At 38.2% G+C, this 23,033-nt stretch overlaps 2 protein-coding genes and 1 long non-coding RNA gene across 3 annotated transcripts; all 3 read left to right on the top strand.

Annotated features, from left to right (window-relative positions):
• The first annotated feature begins 1,643 nt into the window (after window positions 1–1,643).
• On the top strand, window positions 1,644–2,089 carry LOC132096702 (uncharacterized). The gene is made up of 3 exons (XR_009422610.1): window positions 1,644–1,734; window positions 1,862–1,971; window positions 2,052–2,089. It is a non-coding gene; the product is annotated as an uncharacterized LOC132096702 (long non-coding RNA).
• Window positions 2,090–2,106: 17 nt separating this feature from the next.
• Window positions 2,107–6,121, top strand: lrrc53 (leucine rich repeat containing 53). The gene is made up of 4 exons (XM_059502240.1): window positions 2,107–2,168; window positions 2,541–3,353; window positions 3,589–3,987; window positions 4,740–6,121. The coding sequence occupies exons 2-4, from the start codon at window positions 2,567–2,569 to the stop codon at window positions 6,095–6,097; spliced, it is 2,544 nt and encodes an 847-aa protein (XP_059358223.1). The 5' UTR covers window positions 2,107–2,168; window positions 2,541–2,566; the 3' UTR covers window positions 6,098–6,121.
• A 461-nt stretch (window positions 6,122–6,582) lies between these two features.
• Window positions 6,583–22,899, top strand: fam151a (family with sequence similarity 151 member A). Its single transcript, XM_059502241.1, has 8 exons — window positions 6,583–6,885; window positions 7,092–7,247; window positions 7,451–7,600; window positions 7,683–7,842; window positions 17,901–18,125; window positions 18,221–18,357; window positions 21,708–21,842; window positions 21,918–22,899. Exons 1-8 carry the CDS (start codon window positions 6,711–6,713, stop codon window positions 22,574–22,576), a joined length of 1,797 nt encoding a protein of 598 aa, XP_059358224.1. The 5' UTR covers window positions 6,583–6,710; the 3' UTR covers window positions 22,577–22,899.
• Window positions 22,900–23,033: the final 134 nt, after the last annotated feature.

The following is a 23,033-nucleotide window of genomic DNA, read 5'->3' as shown; positions in this document are numbered from 1 at the left end:
GCTACAATGACCCGGTCCTGCAGATTTGCCTTATACAACATTAGGAAGATTAGACCCTTCCTGTCAGAGCAAGCCACCCAACTTCTAGTCCAAGCTCTTGTTCTCTCCAGACTGGACTATTGTAATGCTCTCCTAGCGGGCCTTCCTGCATGTACTATCAAGCCTCTGCAACTTATCCAGAATGCAGCAGCAACGGTTGTCTTCAATGAGCCAAAAAAAGCTCACGTTACTCCTCTCCTCATCAGGTTACACTCTCCGCTCGCATCAAATTCAAGGTACTGATGCTTGCCTACAAGATGACCACTGGCATGGCACCAACATACCTAAACCCACTAGTTCAATCTTATGTGCCCTCCAGAAGTTTGCGCTCTGCAAGTGAACGACGCCTTGTGGTGCCATCCCAAAGAAGTTCAAAATCACTCTCACAAACCTTTTCCTAGAGTGTGCCCAGCTTGTGGAATGACCTTACAATCTCAATTCGTACAGTTTAATTCGTCCAATGAGTCTTTACTTTTTTTCAAGAAACATCTTAAGACTCCTCTTTTTCACCAGCACTTAACCAACTAATACAAGGACTTTTCTTGTCTTTCATATATTTATTAAAAAAAAAAACTCAAGAGACTTGTCATGGCACTTGTATACTTTTGTTGTTCTCTTGTTGATCTGATTGCTTCTATTGTTCTCACTTGTAAGTCGCTTTGGATAAAAGTGTTTGCTAAATGATTAAATGTAAATGTATTGTAATTATTTGACTGCTGATTGTCCATTGGTTTAGGGCTGCCTCTGTGTAAAACTAAAATGGAACAATGAAAATAAGAACTAAGAACATAAAAAAAGTATATTTGATGTATCTTTACGTCAAGCATCAGTGCTGGACACTGTACCACATTTCTGAGATCAGGTAACTTGCTGGTTCAATACCTGCCCCATTTGCACTGAGATCACTCACTGAGACACAGCACGACTGTATTACAGTGGAATCATTGAGTACTTATATTGAAGAAAGGTTCCTCGGCACATGGATACAAGTGTTCAACATTTTGCTGTTCCATATGTGGTAAGCACAGTGTTTGTATGTATTGATTATGTGATAAAAAAATTATTTACTTTTACTGTAAAATGTTTAAAACTTGGCTTGAATTTAACCCAGGATAGATAGATAGATAGATAGATAGATAGATAGATAGATAGATAGATAGATAGATAGATAGATAGATAGATAGATGTTATTTATTTATGCGTATATCCATTTACTTCTCTCTCTCTCTCTATATATATATATATATATATATATATTATGTGTATATATATATTATGTGTATGTATTTCAGGTCAGTAAGATATTTTTTAAAAGAGATTAATAATTTATAAAGGAAGCATTAAATAGACAGTATTAGTGACAATAATAACTTTTAAATTTTTACAAAAACAGCGTTTGTGTTCAATTTGGCTGTATTGTGTTAAGTAAGATTCGAAGCAAGACATTTCCTTGAGGAGTTAAATAGTAGCTGTCTGAGATGTGGAATTATTATCATTAGCTTTCTTTTTTTTACAGTTACAGTCAAAGAATATGTGGCAGGTGTTGCTAGTGTCGTCACACACTATATAGAAAGCAGAATCACCTCCACAGAAGGAATCAGGTGAAAGATCATGCATGTTTTATAACTTCACCTTCCTTATCTGTCTGGCAGTCAGCATCTCCTGGCAACAGAGGTCAGGGGAGCACAGCATCAGGTGCAGTTGCCGAAAAAAACAAAAAAAGGATTAGTTATGTCCAAGTACTAGTCATTGAATGTAGATCTGGATTAAAGAACTCTGCTGTACTGTTGTTGACAACTCCTTGCTTTTTGCTTTGTTTTAGATTATTTTCTATAATTGTTGTTGTTTGAACAAAGCTGATCAAACGCCATGAACCACATAAGCCATTTTGGAAGTCCAACACTATCTGACATCAGCGGTAAATCATGAGAAGTATGTGCATGTTGTCTCACAGTGCTGAAAAAATCTGTCTGACGAACATAGGTGAACACTATACTAATGGTTCCTCTCAGGTGTCTGCCTTCTACTGATGGTGATCTCTCAAGTTCAGCTGTCATTACTCTGCCCTTCTTCTTGTGTGGTGTGTTCTGAAGATGTCATCATTTGTCATAAACTCTTCAACATTATTGGTAAGTAAATTATGTGGTTAAAGAACTTTGTTTTTAGATTATTTTAAATGGATAGTTCACAAAAACAGTTGAAATATTCTTCAAAATATCTTTTGATTTACTCATGATGGGGAGAAAATTATGACAGAATATTCATTTTGTGTAAACTATCCCTTTCAGTACACTTAACCCTAAATCATATTTGATATGCAAATTTCTAAGGCCACTAAATTATGAACATAATTAAAACGTTAATCTTACTATATTATTGGGGGATATAGAGTGACAACAGGTATTTCTGTACTTTTTATAAACTGTTATAAAGGTTTTTGATTAGAATTTCCTGAACTATGGAGTTTTGGTAATATAGCTGTTTTTATTCATCATGTTTAGATGCACCAGGCTCTATTAAAGCTTTGATGCTCACTGATGGACTCATTGATTCCGTGGACAACATGATCCTCTCTAAATTGTCCAACATGAGTGTTCTGGCACTCAGCAACAATGCCATTTCTAGCATCATAGAGAATGCCTTTCAGAACCTCTCTTTTCTTACTACGCTGTTGCTGGACCATAACCGCATCTCCAGCCAATCCCTGTACAGCTCTACATTTTCCTGGCTCCACAGACTGGAGACTCTCCAGCTTGGTAACAACAATTTGAATGACATTGACGGCTCCTGGTTCCAAAGCTCTAGAGCTTTAAAAACACTTCAACTAGAGGGGAACCTCCTTAACTGCTTGAACTCCACAACCTTTGCCCATGCTGATCTGATGAACCTAGAAACATTGGACTTGTCCAACAACCTCATCGTGTACTTAGGACGTGATAGCTTCAGAGGGCTTCCTCGTCTCCGCAGGCTTGATCTGTCCCGCAATCATCTACGTAGTGCTCCAGATGCATTCTCTTATCTGTCATGGCTCTCAGTGCTGAACCTTGATTTGAACCTCTGGAGCTGTACATGTGAGTTGAGAGAGCTGGCCTCATTTCTCAACAGTTACATTCAGGCTCCTGAAAAAGACTTGTACAATGGGCAGAGGATGGTGTGTGTGAATACAGATAATGCAGCTGTGCAAGCTGTGCTGGAATTGACTGACGCTAACTGTGTCCTACCAAACAGGAATATAACAGTGGAGGTTGTGGCTAAAAACACTTCTGAGCAATATATTAGAAATGTTGCTATTGCCATTGTATTTTCATTTTTGGGTGAGTATCTAATGCAAAATCCCTGATACCAAAACTTTCTGCTTATTTTAATTATAAGGCTGAGGACATGACTAGCCTATATAGTGTTTAAGAAGTAGTTCACCAAAAAAATTAAATTTGCTAAAAATTAACCTGGCCTCAGGCCACCCAAGATCCGAATCCGAATCAAAATGTGTATATATATATCCGAATCAAAATGTGTGTATATATATATATATTCTGCTTTTAATTGTAGGTGGTGTTGGGATCACCCTGGGGATGGTTGCCATTGCATACAACAAACTCAGTAAAAAATTTGAACTGGTGCAGGAGGAAAATAGAGTTGGGGAGTCCGGCCTGGAATCAATCCAGTGGAATTTCTGTGAAGGCAAGGAAACTCTAACTAAGTGCCATGCACTGTACAACAGCAACTACAAATCCCATCAGCCCTGGGACAGAGAAGACTCTCCTTATCAGGTATCAGACATGCTGGGGAGTCATTTCACCTGTCACAAGTGCAGCTCTACAGCACATGCGGTAGGAAAGCACAAAAGAGAGACTGTCTCGCATAAACCCACACATGTAGGTGAACAGCTGGCTAATCAACAACATGAGGGGAATGATCAACATTCTGTGTTGCAACAGAGGATCAAAGGTAAACTAGCAAGCACATCATTTGCTTAATTTTTTTAAAAGTGTCTGCAAAGGAAGAGGTTTAGAATATAAATATAAATGCAGCTATATTTTCATATTTAAAGATCATATTTACAGTGAACATTTTAAATATTACAAATACACATTCAATTATTATCTGGAAAACAATTCATATTATAATATTAATAATTGTATTATTAATTATTAATTGTATTTGTATTATTAATAATAATATTTAATTAATAATAATTAATCATTTTAATTTAAATAAAATTATATATTTTATGATCTACCATTAAGAATATTATTTTAGGAAGAATACATAATAGAACAAATTCATGATTAGTCTCATGATATCCAACCAGTATTTAATATTTGTTATTTATAAACTATTATATTTATAAATAAAAATGTTTGTCATATTTTTATCATTTTTTATTTATATCTGTTTAGTTTTAATTTATTTATAGTCTAATAATTTTTGTTTTTGTAATAGTATATTTATAGTCGACAGTAACGTATTACATTTAAAAATCTATATTGCATACATAAGTTAAATCTTTATCAGTATTTAAAACTAATCTTTTGTAAACAACCAACTATTAACTGCATAGCAACACCTTCCATTTCTTCAATTCCAGTGGTGATATCTAGTTTATTTAGTTGTTTTCTATCTTTAAGCACATTCTCAAATGTCTATTTTAAATGACTAATTTAATTCACTTAAATTACAAAAGTCTGTTTTATACACAGATATAAGTGGCCAAAGACATAATAAGAGCGGGGCAGGCATTCCAAACAGCTATCTGGGCAGTCAGGGTACTTCTTCCCAACATCGTGGGGGTTCAAACGACATCTCAGCTGTCAGAATGCGGCAGCTGGCCCTCCATAATCATTTCTCTGCCCTCCAGAGAGGCACATTAAGACCCCCAGAACAAATCTACAATGAAATAACTCAAGGAAATCGTTCACTGTTAAAGCACCAGGCTGAGGAAGTTGGTGCTCAACCGATTTACCAAACAATCAGCTGTCTGCACTGTCATCAGACTTATGAATACAGACAAGCTGGGAGTAATAACCAGAACTTTACATTTACTCACTCAAAGAACACAGTTCAAAACGGAGCACAAATGTACAATGCCATGCTATACAAAGACAACTTGGGTTATGACAAGTCAAAGGCTGGGAGACATGGTCAAAGTCAAGCTGCTGAGCTGGGCTTTAAGTTAGATTCTCAAAGAAGTGTTACTTTTGATCTAGGTGAGACTGAGGAACATGTTCTCACCACAATGGTTGACAGACACAAAAAGGAAAGTAAGATGAAGGACTTTAAAACATCTACACAGAAAACCCCCTGCAAGCTGGGTAAGACTAAGAGCAGCACACAAGGACACTTAAAAACCCAGAAAACCAGAGTACAGGCGAAGAGGACACTGAAAGTTAAATTAAATTTAAATCCCCTTCGAAAAATCAGTGTTCATCCAAAGTCCACTGATAAAGAAGATATTGAAGAAGACAAGATGTACAAAAAGGGTAAGAAGGAAAAACTGAAAAGCAAAAAGGACAAAAGAGATCATATAAAATTAAATAAAACTACCAAAGAATCTAAAGATAACACTGAATTCTCAGGAAGTGAGGAAGAGGAAAATGATACTATACAAGATATCTCTAAAAAGAAGCATGCTATAAAAGGAAACCAGGAATCAAAGTCCCTGTCTAAGGATACAGATGATGTCAATACAGAAAAGGGTCAAACTTCTATTTCTGTTCAGGGAGAAACTGAAATTGTATCAACACTCCCACTAACACTCAATTTAGCTCTTCCAGATGATCACAACTTTCTTACAGCTCCATCTCCCCCCGACATTCTGGATTCCAGTGACACTCAGCGGCTATCCAATTTAAATATTGCACTTCCTGTAAGTGAATCCACTGATCCACAGGATGTAGTGGATCAGTCCAGCAGTTCAGACCTGATTAGCTCTGGTGCACCTGTCATCCAAGAATATGTATCTTCAGCTGAGGGTTCACCAAAGAGGAAGTTAAGACTCATTTTACCCGAAAAAACTACCAACAGGCCACAAACAGCACTCAATAAGAAAATCAGATAATGTTATTCCATACAGATAATGTAAAAGATAACATGCACAGCTTAGTTCATTTGATAAATGTCTGATAAATATGGACTTTTAATCATGTGTAGTTTTGTTTTAAGTTATTTGCATTTTATTATACACAAAAAGTGTATACTTTTTAAACAATTTTCACTCAGAAATTGCTAGTACATTTCACAAAAAAATTAAAAAACAAATAGTAACTAACATTGAGGTAAACATTAAATTTTGAAGTAGAAAGTAAGCATTTTCTTTTTAAACATACTCAAATAATCTTTATATACTCTTACATACTCTTGTACCTTTTTAAATAGTTTTTTAAATGTACAGTATTATATGTATTATACAAGCAAGTATTTTTTGTCTGCAAGGCCACAGATATGGAAAATCTCATTGTCTTCTGTTACAAATAAGTGTGAGGAGTTCGTTGTTTAATATTTGCATAGAGGTGCAAACAAGACGACAAGAATACAAAGTGCAGCCTATCATACAATTTTATGGTCTGCAAATAAAAGGCAGTTTAGACCTCATAGAAAACAGTCATTGTGCAGCTGCACATTTATGCAACGACTTGTTGAGTGAACATTTAGATATCTGATATTGCAAAACAATGGAACAAAAAGATGAAAAGAACTGCAGCAGTGAGGAGGAAGGAGAAAGAAAAGGACCAAAAATATTTCTGGGGATCTTTACAAGAGAGAAGTTCATCATGTTATGTGTTTTTATTGGACTGATGGCGCTTCTCATCATTACCTTAACTTCAGTATTTGTGATCACAAGATCAGGTATGGAGACTCTTCAGTGTTTTTGAATATGATACAATAAACTGTATGCCTTGATATTGCTTGATCTAGAATTCAGATTTTTCCATATGCAACACCATTGATCATGTACATACTTATGAAATTACATGCATTATGAATGTCAGAGTAAATTTAAAAAATCTATTCTGATTTTGTTCAATTTGTATACTGCCTTTGCATGATCTCAGATGCTTCAGTCAACATGGAAATGGAGCCTTTCCCATCTGATGGAGACATGCTTGACTTTCTATTCCAAATCGGAGAAATTCAGGAGAAAGATGGTCTTTATGCAACATGGTATCACGCAGCCAACAATAAATCTGAGATGATCAAGGCCTTGAACAGTAAGAGTGATCTTAAGACCTTAGTTCAAGATTTCACTTTAATCAGTTCAATTACCAGTTGCATAATAAACTTTTTCCTGTAATATGCATTATGTTAGATAAGAGATCACACAATTTATGTTAAGAGCTCTGATAACACATGATATAATATTTGTTATGTAAGGAAATACCCTTAAATCCTAATTTAACTGAATACATTACAGGTGATGTCATGATCCTAGAGGCTGATATAAATTTGAAAGGTTATAGCACAGCTAATGAAACCAATATTCCCATCATGGCCCATCCACCAGACATATACAGTGACAACACTCTGGAGGAGTGGCTGGATGCTGTGCTCAAATCAAAAAAAGGTGAACAACCTGGAACTGTACCTGGAACATCTGCATCTACAGAAGACATAATAAACATTACTTTGTGTCTATTCTTCTTTAGGGATAAAGCTTGATTTTAAAAGTATCAATGCTGTGGAACCCTCACTGGATCTGCTGAGAGTAAAAAAACAAATGGGGATCAGCCGCCCGGTGTGGATAAATGCAGATATTCTTCCTGGCCCTAATGTGCCTGTTTTCTGGCCAGTAATCAGTGCTTCAGAGTAAGATCATAGTAAATATCTCATTAATAGTAAAACATGGATACTCTTCAATTTAGGCAATAAGTGGCTCTTAATACAATACAATAGAAGTTAATTTTTATAGCACATTTAAAAACATCTGTTATTGACCAAAGTGCTTTACAAAAGCTAAAAGAAAACAGACAGTAAAAACACATAAAATGTGTAAACTATATAGGAGGGATAAAAGTATGATAAAAAAAGCCTATAAAATAAGGTAATATAAAGGGAAAAGCTTGAAACAAAGGATGTTAAATACTGATGAGCAGTGTTGGGGAGTAACTAGTTACATGTAATGGCGTTACGTAATTTAATTACAAAATTAGTGTAACTGTAATTAGTTACATTTACTAATAAAAAATGAGTAATTAAATTACAGTTACTTATGAAATTTTAACGATTACAAAGGGGATTACATTTGAATATTTACACACATTCACATACAGATTTAACTGATTTCTTTCCCAAATTGCACTGACTATTCTGAGACATACCGCCCTAATAATTTCCGGGATGCGGAAACACAGTCTAGTTTGTAGAATCCATAGCATGGTAAATTTTTGTAAGGGAAAAACATGACTCGTGTACAGTATTAGGATTTTTCTATAAAGATATTGTAGTATTGTAGAGTATTGTATTGTAAAGTATAGTTTTGTTCAATCTTGAGTATTAAAGTCATGAGAGAGATGGATAACTGGGCAAAATAAAGAGACTGAAGAGAAAAATGGAAGTGAAGGTGCAGTTCAGGAGAGAACTTTTAATTATTTAGTATATCCCCAAATTAAAGATTTAAACCTTTTTTTATGTCAGGTCCATACAAAAAAGATTTTTGTCCATGAATTTGTCCAGTCTGAATTTTTTTCCCAGTCCGCCCCTCCTGTAAATTAATGGCAAAGACATGCAGTTTCATTTACTACACATAGGCCTACTGAAGCTCGCAGTGTTTTCAACCTCTGCCGCCTCAATATAGGAGTACACGAGCACATAAACATAATTTCTAGAACTGCTCTGTCTCTTCATGTGCATTTTACTTATTTTGAGAAAACTATCATATACAAAGAGACAGCAGTTAAAAAAAAACCACCAATGTTTCAGGAGTTTATTACACAGAATACGACACATGCTTATTAGATAACTGTATTTGAGTTGATGTATATGCTTTTATTTATTATTCTTTAATTTTCACAAATTTAGAAAAGTAATCCAAAAGTAATTAGTTACATTACTTTAATAAAGTAATTGAAAAAGTTACACTACTATTACATTTTAAACAGGGTAACTTGTAATCTGTATCCTATTACATTTCCAAAGTAACCTTCCCAACACTGCTGATGAGATTCAAGGGATAGTAAAGGCCATTGACAGGGTTTGGACGGATCTGATATACTGTAAGCTGGAAGGCTATTCCATAACTTGGGGCCAATGACATAACTTGGGGCCAAAGTGCAATCACCCTTGTTTTTAAGTCTAGTTTTAGGAACATTATAGATCAGAGTCCCCAGATCTGAGCGATCTTGCTCGAGAGAGTGGAAGTAGTAGTTTATACTATGGTACCTGGTTCCACAAAGACTTTTTAAAAACAAATAACAAAACTTTGTCAATTCTCTATTTGAGCAGTAGCCAATGAAGTGAAATCAGAACCCGTGTGATGTGTTCACTTTTATACTTCCCTTTAAAGAGCCAAGCTTCAACATTTTGAACCAACTGCAAGCATGTGACAAGTCTGAGGGGCACCAATATACACAGAGTTACAGTAGTCTAATCGGGATCGGACAAATGCATGCACGACAGTTTCAAAGTTCTTAGCAGACATAAAGGGCTTAACCTTTCCTAAAAGATCAAGATGATAGAAACGAGACCTAACCACAGCACATATCTGGTTCTCAAATTTAAGACTCTTATCAAGCAAAACCCCCAGATGAACACTCTGAACACAGGTGGTACTGTGGTACTGTGTAGTAACAGAGTATCAAGATCAAAGTCATAAATGCTTACTCTCATTAAGACTTAACAAAAAAACTAGTGAGCCAATGTTTTAGTTTGTCCAAGCAGTCTAATATAGGCTTTAAGGCAAGCTTGTCATAACACTTTATATATTTTATATATATATATATATATATATATATATATATATATATATATATATATTATCATGATTCTTAAGAGGGCTGAATCAGTGCTGTGACTGGCTTTAAAACCAGACTGAAATTTCTAATGTATATAGTTATCATTCATAAAAGACTGATGATGGCTTAGGAGAGCTTTTTCAAAATTTTAGCTTTTATATATATATATATATATATATATATATATATATATATATATATATGTAACGGAGTTTAAATAATGCTGTTAAATTCATGCATTAATTTGGGGAAACTCGACATTGGCTGGCTGTTGAGTCACTCACATTCGTGTGCGTGATATTGTGGGCGTAGTTATGTAATTACCAGCAGAGTCTCCCATCTCTCACTGCTGGTAAGTCACATCAATGAGCGCTGTGTCATACAAGGAGTTTAGATTCTTTTCAAGTGCAAGATTTCTGAGCAACGTTGATGCTTTGATGTAGCCTACACTAACCAGCTTTTGGTCGTGTTTGTCCCAGTTTTGTCTGTCCCAGGCCCAGTAAAGCAAGATTTGAGTAACCATCCACCTGCTCCCAGTGTGATTTCATCCACACACAAACAAACAGTCACAATGGTGCCGTGACCCGTTGTTTCTTCAATCAAGATGGCTCCTGAAGCGGCCGAGGGTTCATCTAAAAGCTCAATTTTGCTCAGGAACTTTTTTTGTTTGGTACAGTGACTGCACTTAAGCAATTTGCGACATCTACTAAGGACAATTTGCTATACGGACAACAGCTCATTTTAGGTTTTCAATTTATTGTATTCATTTTTTTACAAGTACTAATATTTGTTATGAGTGGTTTTGATAACTATCACACTCCAGTATGTGGAGGTAAAGGTAGAGGATGGGGTTTATTGAAAGTGCCAAAGTCTTTACAGTTCAGTGGGCCTGATTTACAGAGTGATGCTCATATAGTCACAGACAGTTACAATTCAGATTCTGATCCGTTAGTTTGTGAGGGATCATGCACAAGTTTTGCAGCGGATGCTTCAAGGGAACAAAAGGGTGTGTTGCTGACAGTATAGTCACCAGAATAAACCCAGCACATAAAGTTGACACACATTCAGTTGATAAATCCTCCAAAAATGTGACCGCAGATGGAACAGCTTCACAAATGCTGGACCTGATACAAAGCCAGTTGTCCTTATCTAGAAATGTGAGAGAGCCTCCTAACTTCAGGGGAGAAGTTTCTGATGCTGTTGACTTGGATGAATGGATAGATATCATGAGAGACTATGTAAAACGCAATAATTTGAGAAAAGAGTATCAAGCGGAGGAGATTATGGTCCATCTAAGAGGCAAAGTGAGGGATGTGGTCAAGTTTGGCATAAGAAACTGTGACATTGACATTGTGCATAACCCTGATGCAATCTTTAGTATTCTTAGGAAACACTTCGAAGCTGCTCCTTGCTCTCCTCTTCCATTGGCTGACTTTTACACCACCTTGCCCAAACCAGATGAGGATGCCTTCGGGTACTGGATCAGGCTCAATCGTGCAGTTGACATCGCTGCTGAGCGCTTGAAAGAACAGGGTAAAGTACTGGATTGTCCAGGAACAGAGGTAACCCGCATGTTCCTCAGACACTGTCCGTGTAGAGAGCTTGCCATCACCTTTCGATCTAAACCAATTGGCGCATGGTCTGTGAGGGAAGTTCAAGATATTTTGAATGAATATCACTCAGATTCCAGTCTTGTATCTGCAGTAAGGAATGCAGCACCAACTAGAATCCTTGTGAACAGAACTGAAGTTGAACTGTCGTCTGCAGCACATCCAGTTTTCTCTGATGTCAAGTCTCTGGAAACATCTGCATTGGAGCGAGTCATGAGTTTGTTGGAAAAAGTCTTGTTAAAAGAGTCTGCCAGCAAAGAACCAAGTTCACGTGTGAAGCCCAAAGTAAATCTACCTAGAGTAAAAGGCCTCAATGACTTGCCATGCACTGTCTGTTCAAGCCCTGATCATTCTGGCCTCACGCATTGTCTTGAAAAAAAGTTGTGCTTCCAGTGTCACTCTCCTGACCATTCCCGCTTTGTCTGTCCTGAGAGAGTGAAATCTCTGTCTTCTCAAGGGCTGGGAAACTAGAAGATCTGCACTCAAAGGAGGACCGTGTAGATCGTGAGTTTATTCCTCCAACCCAGTGTTGTATGAATGACCCAACCTCAGTTTATAGTCTTTCTAGTTCTGTTGAGCCTGCAGGGAAAACTATAATTTTTCAGAACACGCACAGAGTACAGCGAATTGATAGTCTGTTTTACACACCAGCAACAGTATGGGGTGACCTTCAATTGAAAGCTATGGTTGACAGTGGCTCCATGGCGTACACAATGAGTGAGGCTGCTTAACGTCTCTTGTTACAGCACAAGCCCAATTTACAAAAGTTCCCTGCCAGTGATGTTGTCATAATTGGTTGTGGCGGACAGCGTGCTACCCCAAAATTGATGTATGAGCTTGAGCTCACAGTTTATGCCTGCAAGATGGTTGTTCCAGTTTTAGTAGTTCCAGGCCAAAGCGACGATTTTTTTCTTGGCAGCAATGCTATCAAATGGCTGATTCAAAAAATGAAAGAGACAGACGGATACTGGAGACTTGTGTCCAGCACAGTTAACTCAGAGGATGTTGAATGTCATCAATTCCTGTCTCTACTTTCAAATGTGGAACGATGGAAGGGTGAAGACATGCCTGATAGAGTGGGGACAGCTAAGTTGAAGGAGAAAATTACTCTAGAACCGCATCATGAACATCTCGCTTGGGCTCAGCTTCCAAAGTCAACAGCTGTTTCTGTTGGGAGCACAGTCATTGTTGAGCCAACCCTCTGTAAAAGCCGTCCAAGGAACGTGATCATAGGGAGAGTCATCACACCTATGTGGGGCAGCAGATGGATGCCATTCAAAATAATTAACCCTACAGACAAAGTAATTATTCTTAAGAAAAATGCGAAGAACGTTGATGTAAGTCAAGTGACAGTTAGTCATGTCCTAACTAAAGTCCTGTAAGTCATGTGCAGACCAGTTTTGGAAGGAGAAACATGCTGGATAAATTAGGACTAAATTAGACTTCTGAATCTCATAGAGAAGTATCAGTCAACCTTTTCACGTAGAAAAATGGATTGTGGGGAGGCCACTGACTTCCACTTGGTGGACGAGAAGTCATTTCGACTCCCTTATCGACATGTAGCCCCCTGCCACTATGATAAGCTGCGCACTGCCTTGAATGAGATGGAAGTTAAAGGCATTATAAGGAAGTCTCAGAGTGAATATGCATCTCCGCTAGTTTTAGTGTGGAAAAGGAATGGTGACCTTTGTATTTGTACAGATTTTAGATGGCTGAATGTGAAGACAGTGAAGGACGCTCACCCACTCCCACATCAAGCTGATGCACTCGCAGCTTTGGGGGGCAACGTTTTCTTTTGAACCATGGACTTGACTTCTGGCTTTTATAATGTTCCATTGTTTGAAGATCATAAGTCCAGCATTGACCAACAGTCCAGCATTCTTTATGAGGATGATGATGTCCATTTTCGGGGATGAAAATTTCACTAGCCTTCTCTGCTACTTGGATGATCTGATGGTTTTTGCTCCCAGTGAACAAGTAGCTCTTGACCGACTGGAATTGGTTTTCTCACGCCTGTCCAAACACAACTTAAAGCTGGCGCCAAAGAAGTGCATGTTCCTCAGGAGATCTGTCAGGTTCTTGAAACACGTTGTCACTGGAAATGGTGTCCAGACCGACCCAGAAAAGGTGAAGGTGATCAGTGACATCCAGACTACCGACCTCATGGAAGCGGATGGCATAACACCTTCTCAAAAGAAGATCAGATCTTTACTGGGTATGGTTTTATATTATCAGCATTTCATTATAGACTGTTCTGCTAAGGCAAAACCTCTTTTCAGTCTCCTGTCAGATCGGTCACAGAAAAGAGCTCAGAGGAAGTGTGGTCGGATGAGGAAACCACTCAGTGTCGTGAAGCTTTCACCCGAGGATTGGACTAGTGAGTGTCGTACTGCTTTTGAGACTCTGAAGCAAGACCTACTGCACAGTGTGACTCTAGCACACCCAGATTTCAGTCATACCTTTATTCTCTCTGTTGATGCTTCATTCGATGGCATAGGAGCAGTGTTATCTCAGGTGCCCCCAGGAGAGAAAATTGCACGTCCAGTTGCTTTTGCCAGCAAAACACTCTCCAAGTCTCAGATGAACTACCCAGCACATAGACTCGAATTTCTGGCTTTAAAGTGGGCCGTTTGTGACAAGTTTAGCCACTGGCTAAAAGGGAGACATTTCACTGCATTGTCTGATAATAATCCTTTGACCTATATTCTAACCAAACCAAGATTGGATGTGTGTGAGCAACGATGGGTGGCGAAGCTTGCAGCATACGACTTTGACCTGAAGTTTGTGCCTGACACGAAGAACGTTGTTGCAGATGCCTTGAGCAGAGAGCCCTTCGTCAAGTCCTGCGTCAGCCATCGTCTGTTGAAAGAACCATACGTTTCTCTCTTGGATGAGGTAAATGGTGTTGTTACCGGGACCGTGCCAGATGCCTTCCGTGTCACTAACAACTGTCAGAATGTGCAGGCTACCAGTGACGATGAAACTGAGAACAAGCTGCAGGATAGTGTGAATGACTCATGTCCTGGATCCATTGATGCTGTTGAAGTTTCTGCTTTTCTGGGTGCTCACTGCAATGGCGGAGTTAGCGCATTACCTGTGACAAGTACTACGTCACTCCAGCTACCTGATGAAGATCCATCTGTTGCAATCCCGTTTTCCAGACTGGCAAATCTCCAAGAGCAGGACAACATAGTCAATAGAGTCATCGACTATGTTCTGAGACATAAACGTCCTTCAAAGAGTGAGACAAGCTCAGTGAGAAGCCTTTTGAAGCACTGGAAAAAGCTAAAGATTCGTAATCGTGTGCTGTACAGAGAAAAGAAAGATCGACTGATGAATAAGAAACTCTTTCAATACGTTGTACCAGATTCTCTAAAGCATGATGTTCTCCAAGGTGTTCATGACTCAGCTGGACATCAGGGTAGTGCGAGAACTCTCTCTCTCGCAGCTGAAAGATTCTTTTGGCCAGGGATGAGTAAAGACATCAAGCTTCATGTCAAAAACTGCAAGAGGTGTGTTGTCGGAAAAACTCCAGAGCCAAATGCTTGTGCGCCCCTTGAACACATTCGCACCTCTGAGCCCATGGAACTAGTATGCATCGACTTTTGGAGTGCTGAACAGAGTTCAGGGAAGGTCGTTGATGTCCTAGTAGTGACAGATCATTTTTCTAAGATGGCACACGCCTTCCCCTGTCACAACCAGTCAGCTAAGCAAGTTGCCCATCGCCTTTGGAATGATCTCTTCTGCATTTATGGATTTCCAAAGAGAATACATTCAGACCAGGGTGCAAATTTTGGAAGCAAAATCATTAAGAACTTGCTTGAGATGGCTGGTGTTAAAAAATCGCACACCACACCATACCACCCTATGGGTAACGGTCTGGCAGAACGTATCAATAGGACCTTGGGAAATATGATTAGAGCTCTCCCAGTGAAATCCAAGGCGAGGTGGCCATAGCTTCTAAAAACATTAACCTTCAGTTACAATTGTACTGTTCATGAAACAACCGGGTTCGCCCCTTTTTATCTTATGTTTGGGCGTATCCCAAGGTTGCCAATCGACATCATGTTTCAGCATGTCCTTTGCGATGAGAGGGTGGTCAGCCACCATGAGTTTGTCACTGCACTGAGAAGAGATCTGAGCCCAGCAGCAGAAATTGCCCGGAAACACAGTCTCAAAGAGCAGAACCGCCATGCCATTCTTTACAATCGGAAGGTCATAGGTTTACCCTTTGCAGTGGGAGATAGAGTCTTGCTGACTAACCGTGGAGAGAAAGGAAAAAGGAAAGTTGCGGACAAGTGGGACTCTGTTTTGTATGAGATTCAGTCAGTTAAACCAGAGGTCAATGTGTACAAGATTAGGGATGTTCAGACTGGCAAAGAGAAAGTGGTGCACCGAAATGTGTTGCTTCCAGTGAATTTCTTATCCTGGGATGATGGTGAGGAAGAATCAATTCGATCAGATTCCACTGGTGCTACCCGTGGCAGTGCTCTCGATTCTGCTCTGATGGATGGTCCTGATCCTGTTTCAAAGACATCTGAATGGTTATTGCGGATGGATGGGACACAAGACAGTGATGAAATGCAGGTTGCCACTTGTGGTGGTGTTTCAGACATTCCTGATGAGATGACTCCTGCATACTCTGGAAATGATCAGTACAGTGCAGAACCCGAGCATATTCCTGAACATGCTGAGAGTACAGCTAGTTCACCTACAACCAGGCTAAATGAGTACCCCAGTCGTTTGCATGAGCCCGATGACAGACTTGCCCCTGTCATTTGCAATCAGCCTACAAGTACATATGCAAGCCACATCACTACACGAGTAGGGAGATTAGTAAAGCCTCCTAACAGACTTATTTGTGAAATTGATAGTCAGAAAATTATTTCTATTAAATAAAAAGGAACTAACTTTGTATTGGAGTTGTTAAGGGACATTTTTGTTTTAGATAACTGATTCTAAATGATGATTCATATCTAAGATTGACCGTGATGTTAAGAGAATGACTTTGAAGTGAGTTTTTCTTCTCTGAGAAAGAGTCTGAGGAATTAATTTGGATCAAAATATATTTGAAGAGCAGAGATACATTTGTAAACACTGGGATCGTGTAGACTGCACCTCCTATAGTCTGTGTTTAGTGTGGAACCTGGTACCATTCCATTCTTTCACACTTCCTGGGGAAGAGATTCATTCTGACATACTGTATTGTAAAGCTCTTTTACACACACCTTTTGTTTGTTTGTTTTTCTTTCTTCAATCTCTACTGTATATTTAGTTGTTACAAGTGCTGGTTCTACCCCAATTTTGCATTAATTGTTGGAAACTCGACATTGGCTGGCTGTTGAGTCACTCGCATTCATGTGCGTGATATTGTGGGCGGAGTTATGTAATTACCAGCAGAGTCTCCCATCTCTCACTGCTGGTAAGTCACATCAATAAGCGCTGTGTCATAAACGGAGTTTAGATTCTTTTCAAGTGCAAGATTTCTGAGCAACGTTGATGCTTTGATGTAGCCTACACTAACCAGCTTTTGGTCGTGTTTGTCCCAGTTTTGTCTGTCCCAGGCCCAGTAAAGCAAGATTTGAGTAACCATCCACCTGCTCCCAGTGTGATTTCATCCACACACACACAAACAGTCACATATATATATATATATATATATATATATATATATATATATATATATATATATATATATATATATATTGCTTCACCCAAGGTCATTTTACATAAAACAATGCACAGTCTCAGCAAACTCAGAACGCTCACCTAATGTTCATATGGTTCACATTTGGTTATTTTTGGGAAACAATGACATTCTAGGAATCTTTTCATTTTGACCGAAAACTGAAAGAGAACCTACAGTACACATAACATAGCTTTTATTTTAATAATCAAAAATTATTATTCCCCGAACGTATTGGGAACCAAAAATTGTTCGCTGGGGTAGATCCATTATTCATTCCCGAATAAAATATATTTAAATTTAAAGCAAAAAATCATTAAAACTGGCAGTTTTAACACGCTTAACATAGAAATAATAAAAAAACTCATTGAAAGTACATAAAACTATTACAAAGCTGAAAAATGTATAAATAAATAAATAAATTAAGATGATTAAAATTATTGGCGTAATTTTTTAACGTGAAGAAAGAGGCCCTGGAAAATCTTGTCAAAACACGGTCTGGAATGCAATTAATATATAATGCAATGTAATGATATTCTGAACAACGGAAATCATTTTTTTATCTGTTGATTTCTTTGTTATTTTTCTTTTTTTTTACTGACTTTTTTTTATTGTAAGGTTTTTTGAGCTCATTCAGCTGAAATTTCCTGACGTCACCATCTCTCCAGGATGGAAGGTTCTTTATCTTTCCATCTTCCCTAATGTGACATACACACGGAGTATGGTGGAAGAGATGTACTCTATTGTAAGACACCTCCCTCAAAAAATCTCTTTTCCTGTCCATGCTTTGATGGCCAAGAATGGGTGGCCACACCTGAGCTGGCTGCTCAGCCAGTCTTCAAGGTAACTTTTTTAATTCAGTCATTTCAGTAAAAAAAAAAAAAAAAATACCTGATTATGTTTATACTACTGTATGTTCTGGACTGGCTATGATACAGGTTCAGTTTAACCCTGTGGCAAGGAAAGGAGAACCCCACTGTGAACGACCTTCTTTTCATCAGAGACAACAGCAACCCTCTGCGCATCTATTATGACATCTATGAGCCTGTACTCTCACAGTTCAAAGAAGCTGCAAGTAAGTGACATCATGGTCTTGCATATTACATTACATTTACATTTACATGTATTCATTTAGCAGACGCTTTTATCCAAGCTACTTACAGATGAGGACAGTGGAAGCAATCAAAAACAACAAAAAGAGCAATGATATATGAGTGCTATAACAAGTCTCAGTTAGGTTAACACAGTACACATAGCATGGGATTTTAAATAATAATAATAAAAAAAGAAAACAAATAGAAAAAAGAAAAAAAAAAGAATAGAGCAAGCTAGTGTTAGAGATCTTTTCACATACACACACACACACACACACACACATACAATTGCATAATAATTAAAAAGAAAATAGAATACAAAAAGATTAGAAAGGTAGTTTGATTTTTTTAAAGAATAGAATTAGAATAATGAGTGTTTTAAAGTTAGAGGATCAAATAAAGATGGAAGAGATGTGTTTTAAGCCAATTCTTGAAGATGGCTTAGGACTCAGCTGCTCGGATTGAGTTGGGGAGGTCATTCCACCAGGAGGGAACATTTAATTTAAAAGTCCGTAAAAGTGACTTTGTGCTTCTTTGGGATGGCACAATCTAGCGATGTTCACTTGCAGAAAGCAAGCTTCTAAAGGGCACATAAGTCTGAAGTAACAAATTTAGGTAAATGGGTGTAGAGCCAGTGGTAGTTTTGTAGGCAAACATTAATGCCTTGAATTTTATGCGAGCAGCTATTGGAAGCCAGTGCAAATTGACAAACAGAGGTGTGACGTGTATTCCTTTTGGCTAATTAAAAATTAATCTTGCTGCCGCGTTCTGAATTAATTGTAAAGGTTTGATAGAATTGGCTGGAAGACCTGCCAAGAGGGCATTGCAATAGTCCAGACTGGACAGAACAAGAGCTTGAACAAGGAGTTGTGCAGCATGTTTCGAAAGAAAGGGCTTGATCTTCTTGATGTTGAATAAAGCAAATCTGCAGGATCGGACAGTTTTAGCAATGTGGTCTAAGAAAGTCAGCTGATCATCAATTATAACTCCAAGGCTTCTAGCTGTTTTTGAAGGAGTTATGGTTGATGTGCCTAACTTAATTGTGATGAAACGATGGGTTTGCTGGAATCACAAGCAGTTCTGTCTTGGCAAGGTTGAGTTGAAGGTGATGGTCCATCATCCAGGAAGAAATGTCTGTTAGACAAGCAGAGATGCGAATAGCAACCGTCGGATCATCAGGATGGAATGAGAGGTAGAGTTGAGTGTCATCAGCATAGCAGTGGTATGAAAAGCCATGTTTCTGAATGACAGAATCTAATGATGCCATGTAGACAGAGAAGAGAAGTGGTCCAAGAACTGAGCCCTGAGGCACCCCAGTAGTTAGATGTTGTGACTTGGACACCTCACCTCTCCAAGATACTTTGAAGGACCTATCTGATAGGTAAGACTTAAACCATTGAAGTGTGGTTCCTGAGATGCCTTTTGCCAGTAGGGTTAAAAGGAGGATCTGGTGGTTAACCATGTCAAAAGCAGCGGACAGATCAAGCAGGATAAGTACTGAAGATTTGGATTCTGCTCTTGCCAGTCTTAGAGCTTCAACAACTGAGAGCAAGGCCGTCTCAGTTGAATGTCCACTTCTGAAGCCAGATTGGTTGCTGTCAAGGAGGTTGTTGTTTGTGAGAAATGATGAGACTTGGTTGAACAGAGCTCGTTCAAGTGTTTTTGCAATGAAAGGAAGAAGGGAAACTGGTCTGTAGTTCTCAGTGTGGAGTGTGGAGGGATGTGTTGATGATGTGAGTGAGTGCAGGTACAACTGCAGGAGAAATGGCTTGAAGGAGATGAGATGGAATAAGATCAAGCAGGCAAGTAGTAGGGTAATTAGAAAGGATGAGTTTTGAGACTTCTGCCTCAGAGAATGAAGAGAAGGATGTAAATGAGTGTATGTTTGCTGGTGATATGAGCTTGACTGATTGTGGTGTGGAAAATTGTGCACTAATGTGTTTAATTTTATTAATGAAAAACGTTGCAAAGTTGCAAAGATGAAGCAGGAGGTGGAGGAGGAGGACAAAGAAGTGAGGAAAATGTTTTAAAAAGCATGCGAGAGTTAGACGCATTGTTAATTTTGTTATGGTAGTATGTCATTTTAGCAGTTGAGACATTAGCAGAGAAGGAAGATAGGAGTGACTGATACACATTAAGGTCAGTAGTATTTTTGGATTTGCGCCACACCCTTTCAGCAGCTCTAAACTTAGAACGGTGTTCCCGTAGAACATCAGATAACCAAGGGGCAGAAGGGGTGTTACGGGCTGGCCTGGAAGATAAGGGACAAACAGTGTCTAAACAAGATGTAAGAGTGGAGCAGAAAGTATCAGTAGCACTGTTTGCATCTTAGGGGAAGGAAGTGAAGATGAAACCATTGCAGATAGCCGGGAGGGTGAAAGTGTGCGTACGTTACGTCGAAAGATGACATGATGACATGACATGGTAAGTGATGTGGCAGGGACCATGTTGAGGTTAAGAGTGAGGAGGAAGTGATCCGACGTGTGCAGTGGAGTAACCAGAACATGATCATTAGAGCAGTGTCGTGTATAAATAAGGTCCAGTTGGTTGCCTGATTTGTGAGTAGCAATAGTTGACACTCGGTTGGGATCAAAAGAGGCAAGCAGAGTGTGGAAATCAGCAAACAGAGGTTTATCTAGATGGATGTTGAAATCTCCAAGCATAACTAGGGGAGTACCATCCTCGGAAAAGGTTGAGAGCAACACATCTAATTCATCCAAAAAGATTAATTCACATCACATCTAATTCATCCAAATATTAAACCTCATGGTGTACAGTATAGGGATGTATAATATACTGGTAAATATTGGTTATCTGTCTTATTAAAGTCAAATTTTTTTGTTTGTTTGTTTTGTTTTGTTTGACATTGGACATGTAATTGTACAACTGCTAAACAAAAGTTTATTTTATGAACCCAAAATGGTTGTTCTTCTTTGCATAAAGGAAGATCAATTCCCATGTAGATTTTGCATTCTTTTTCATGCATTGTTTTTCATGCAAATTCGCCGTACTGATCAACAGAAAGCTACCTGGTTTTTGAATGTCATGTAATCTTTAGTAAATTGTAAAAATATATATTAATTTTTAACAAGGTACATTGTAATGTTGTTATGCCTAAATTAACTCGAAAAACTTTGTTTTTAGTGCTTTATTTTTTATTTATTTAAACAGAATAGTATAGTTTTTATATGTCGGTTAAAGCTCATAGCATGAAAATAATTGTCAGAATTTCTCATTTTGTTCCTTTTATTTATAAATTTTCAGTTTCGGTCATAATTTTAAATTATCCCTAATAGTTTATATCAGTAACACAGGTATCTTCTTTTCTCAGAGCAGAGAAACAGACCCAGAAGATTCTATCCAGGTGGGGACATAATTGACTATTTCAGGCCGGTGAACAGTGATGGACTCAACATCCAGTGGGATACAGTGACCAACAAAGATTATTTGCTATATCTGCTCAAAGGTGTGTTTTTAACAGCTGTTATAATGTGAAAATGCATACAACTTGATAAATAGTAATGCAAGTATCTTTTTGCAGACAGCCAAGGGGGAATGTTGGTGATCCCAGTAATATCTAGTGAAGGTCAAACAAACATTCCTGTCATTCAGGGATCCCAGCCTGAACTGCCTCTACAGGACTGCCTGGAGCTGATTCTTGCCTCCAAGAAGTCGTGGGGAATCTACTTAAGGATAAAGTCCAAGACTCAGCTGAGCCTCACACTGGAGCTCCTCCGTCAGGCATATGACAGAGACCTGCTGCACCACCCCACCTGGATAAACATGGACATAGCACATGGAGCTTTCTATGTCCAAGAATATGTGACAGGAGAGGAATTCTTGAGAACCATTGATCAAATCTTTCCATATGTGACCTTGGCTCCAGGTTGGCCTCAAGAAGTTCTTGATGAAGGATACAAACCAGAGTTGGTGGAGGACATGGTGCAGCTCTTCCAGGGGGCTTGGCAAGATGTTTCACTGCAGCTGCATGCTGAAACCCTGTACAGGACTGTTACTGGATGTAGAAGCATTCTCCATGCACAATCACGCTTCTCAATGACTCTGGAGCATCGGGCAGAGGACAGAGGCCTCAATACTTGGACTGCAAGCTTAATGGCTATCAGAGCACTGAACAGACAGCGGAGCTTCTACAACATGCCAAATATAAACAGAAAACATATAGCAAATCTGTCAGCCTGAAAATGAAGATCATACAGCACTGATAAAGACATTGCAAAATGTTAAAATGTGGTTTCAGTAATTCACAGACAAGATATTTATGTCAAATGTATATTATAAACATGAAATTTTTGATGATTGAATTCTTTCATAGACAAATTTGTTATAATAATATACTAATTTTTATATTGAATCACTATATGTTTACTCATGATGACAAAGAATTAGTAAACACACAATAAAACTGTAATTATATATACATCCCTGCACCAAAAAATATTAAAATACTGCTACAAGACAGGACAAAGCAAAGAAAGATATTTAAGTATTCAAATTATATAATTATAAGTTTTTGTGTAACATGTAAATATTATAATGGATACAAGTGTTAGAAATTAGGTTTATTTTTAAAGATATTTTAGCATGATGTTATGTTGCACTGCACTGTAACAGTGGCTTGTTAGAGCATGAGGGGTGC

Source organism: Carassius carassius, chromosome 20 (genome assembly GCF_963082965.1).
Source record: "Carassius carassius chromosome 20, fCarCar2.1, whole genome shotgun sequence".
Classification (NCBI taxonomy): Eukaryota; Metazoa; Chordata; class Actinopteri; order Cypriniformes; family Cyprinidae; genus Carassius; species Carassius carassius.
The sequence above is the reverse complement of the archived record's forward strand: the minus strand, read 5'-3'. Positions and strand labels throughout refer to the sequence as shown.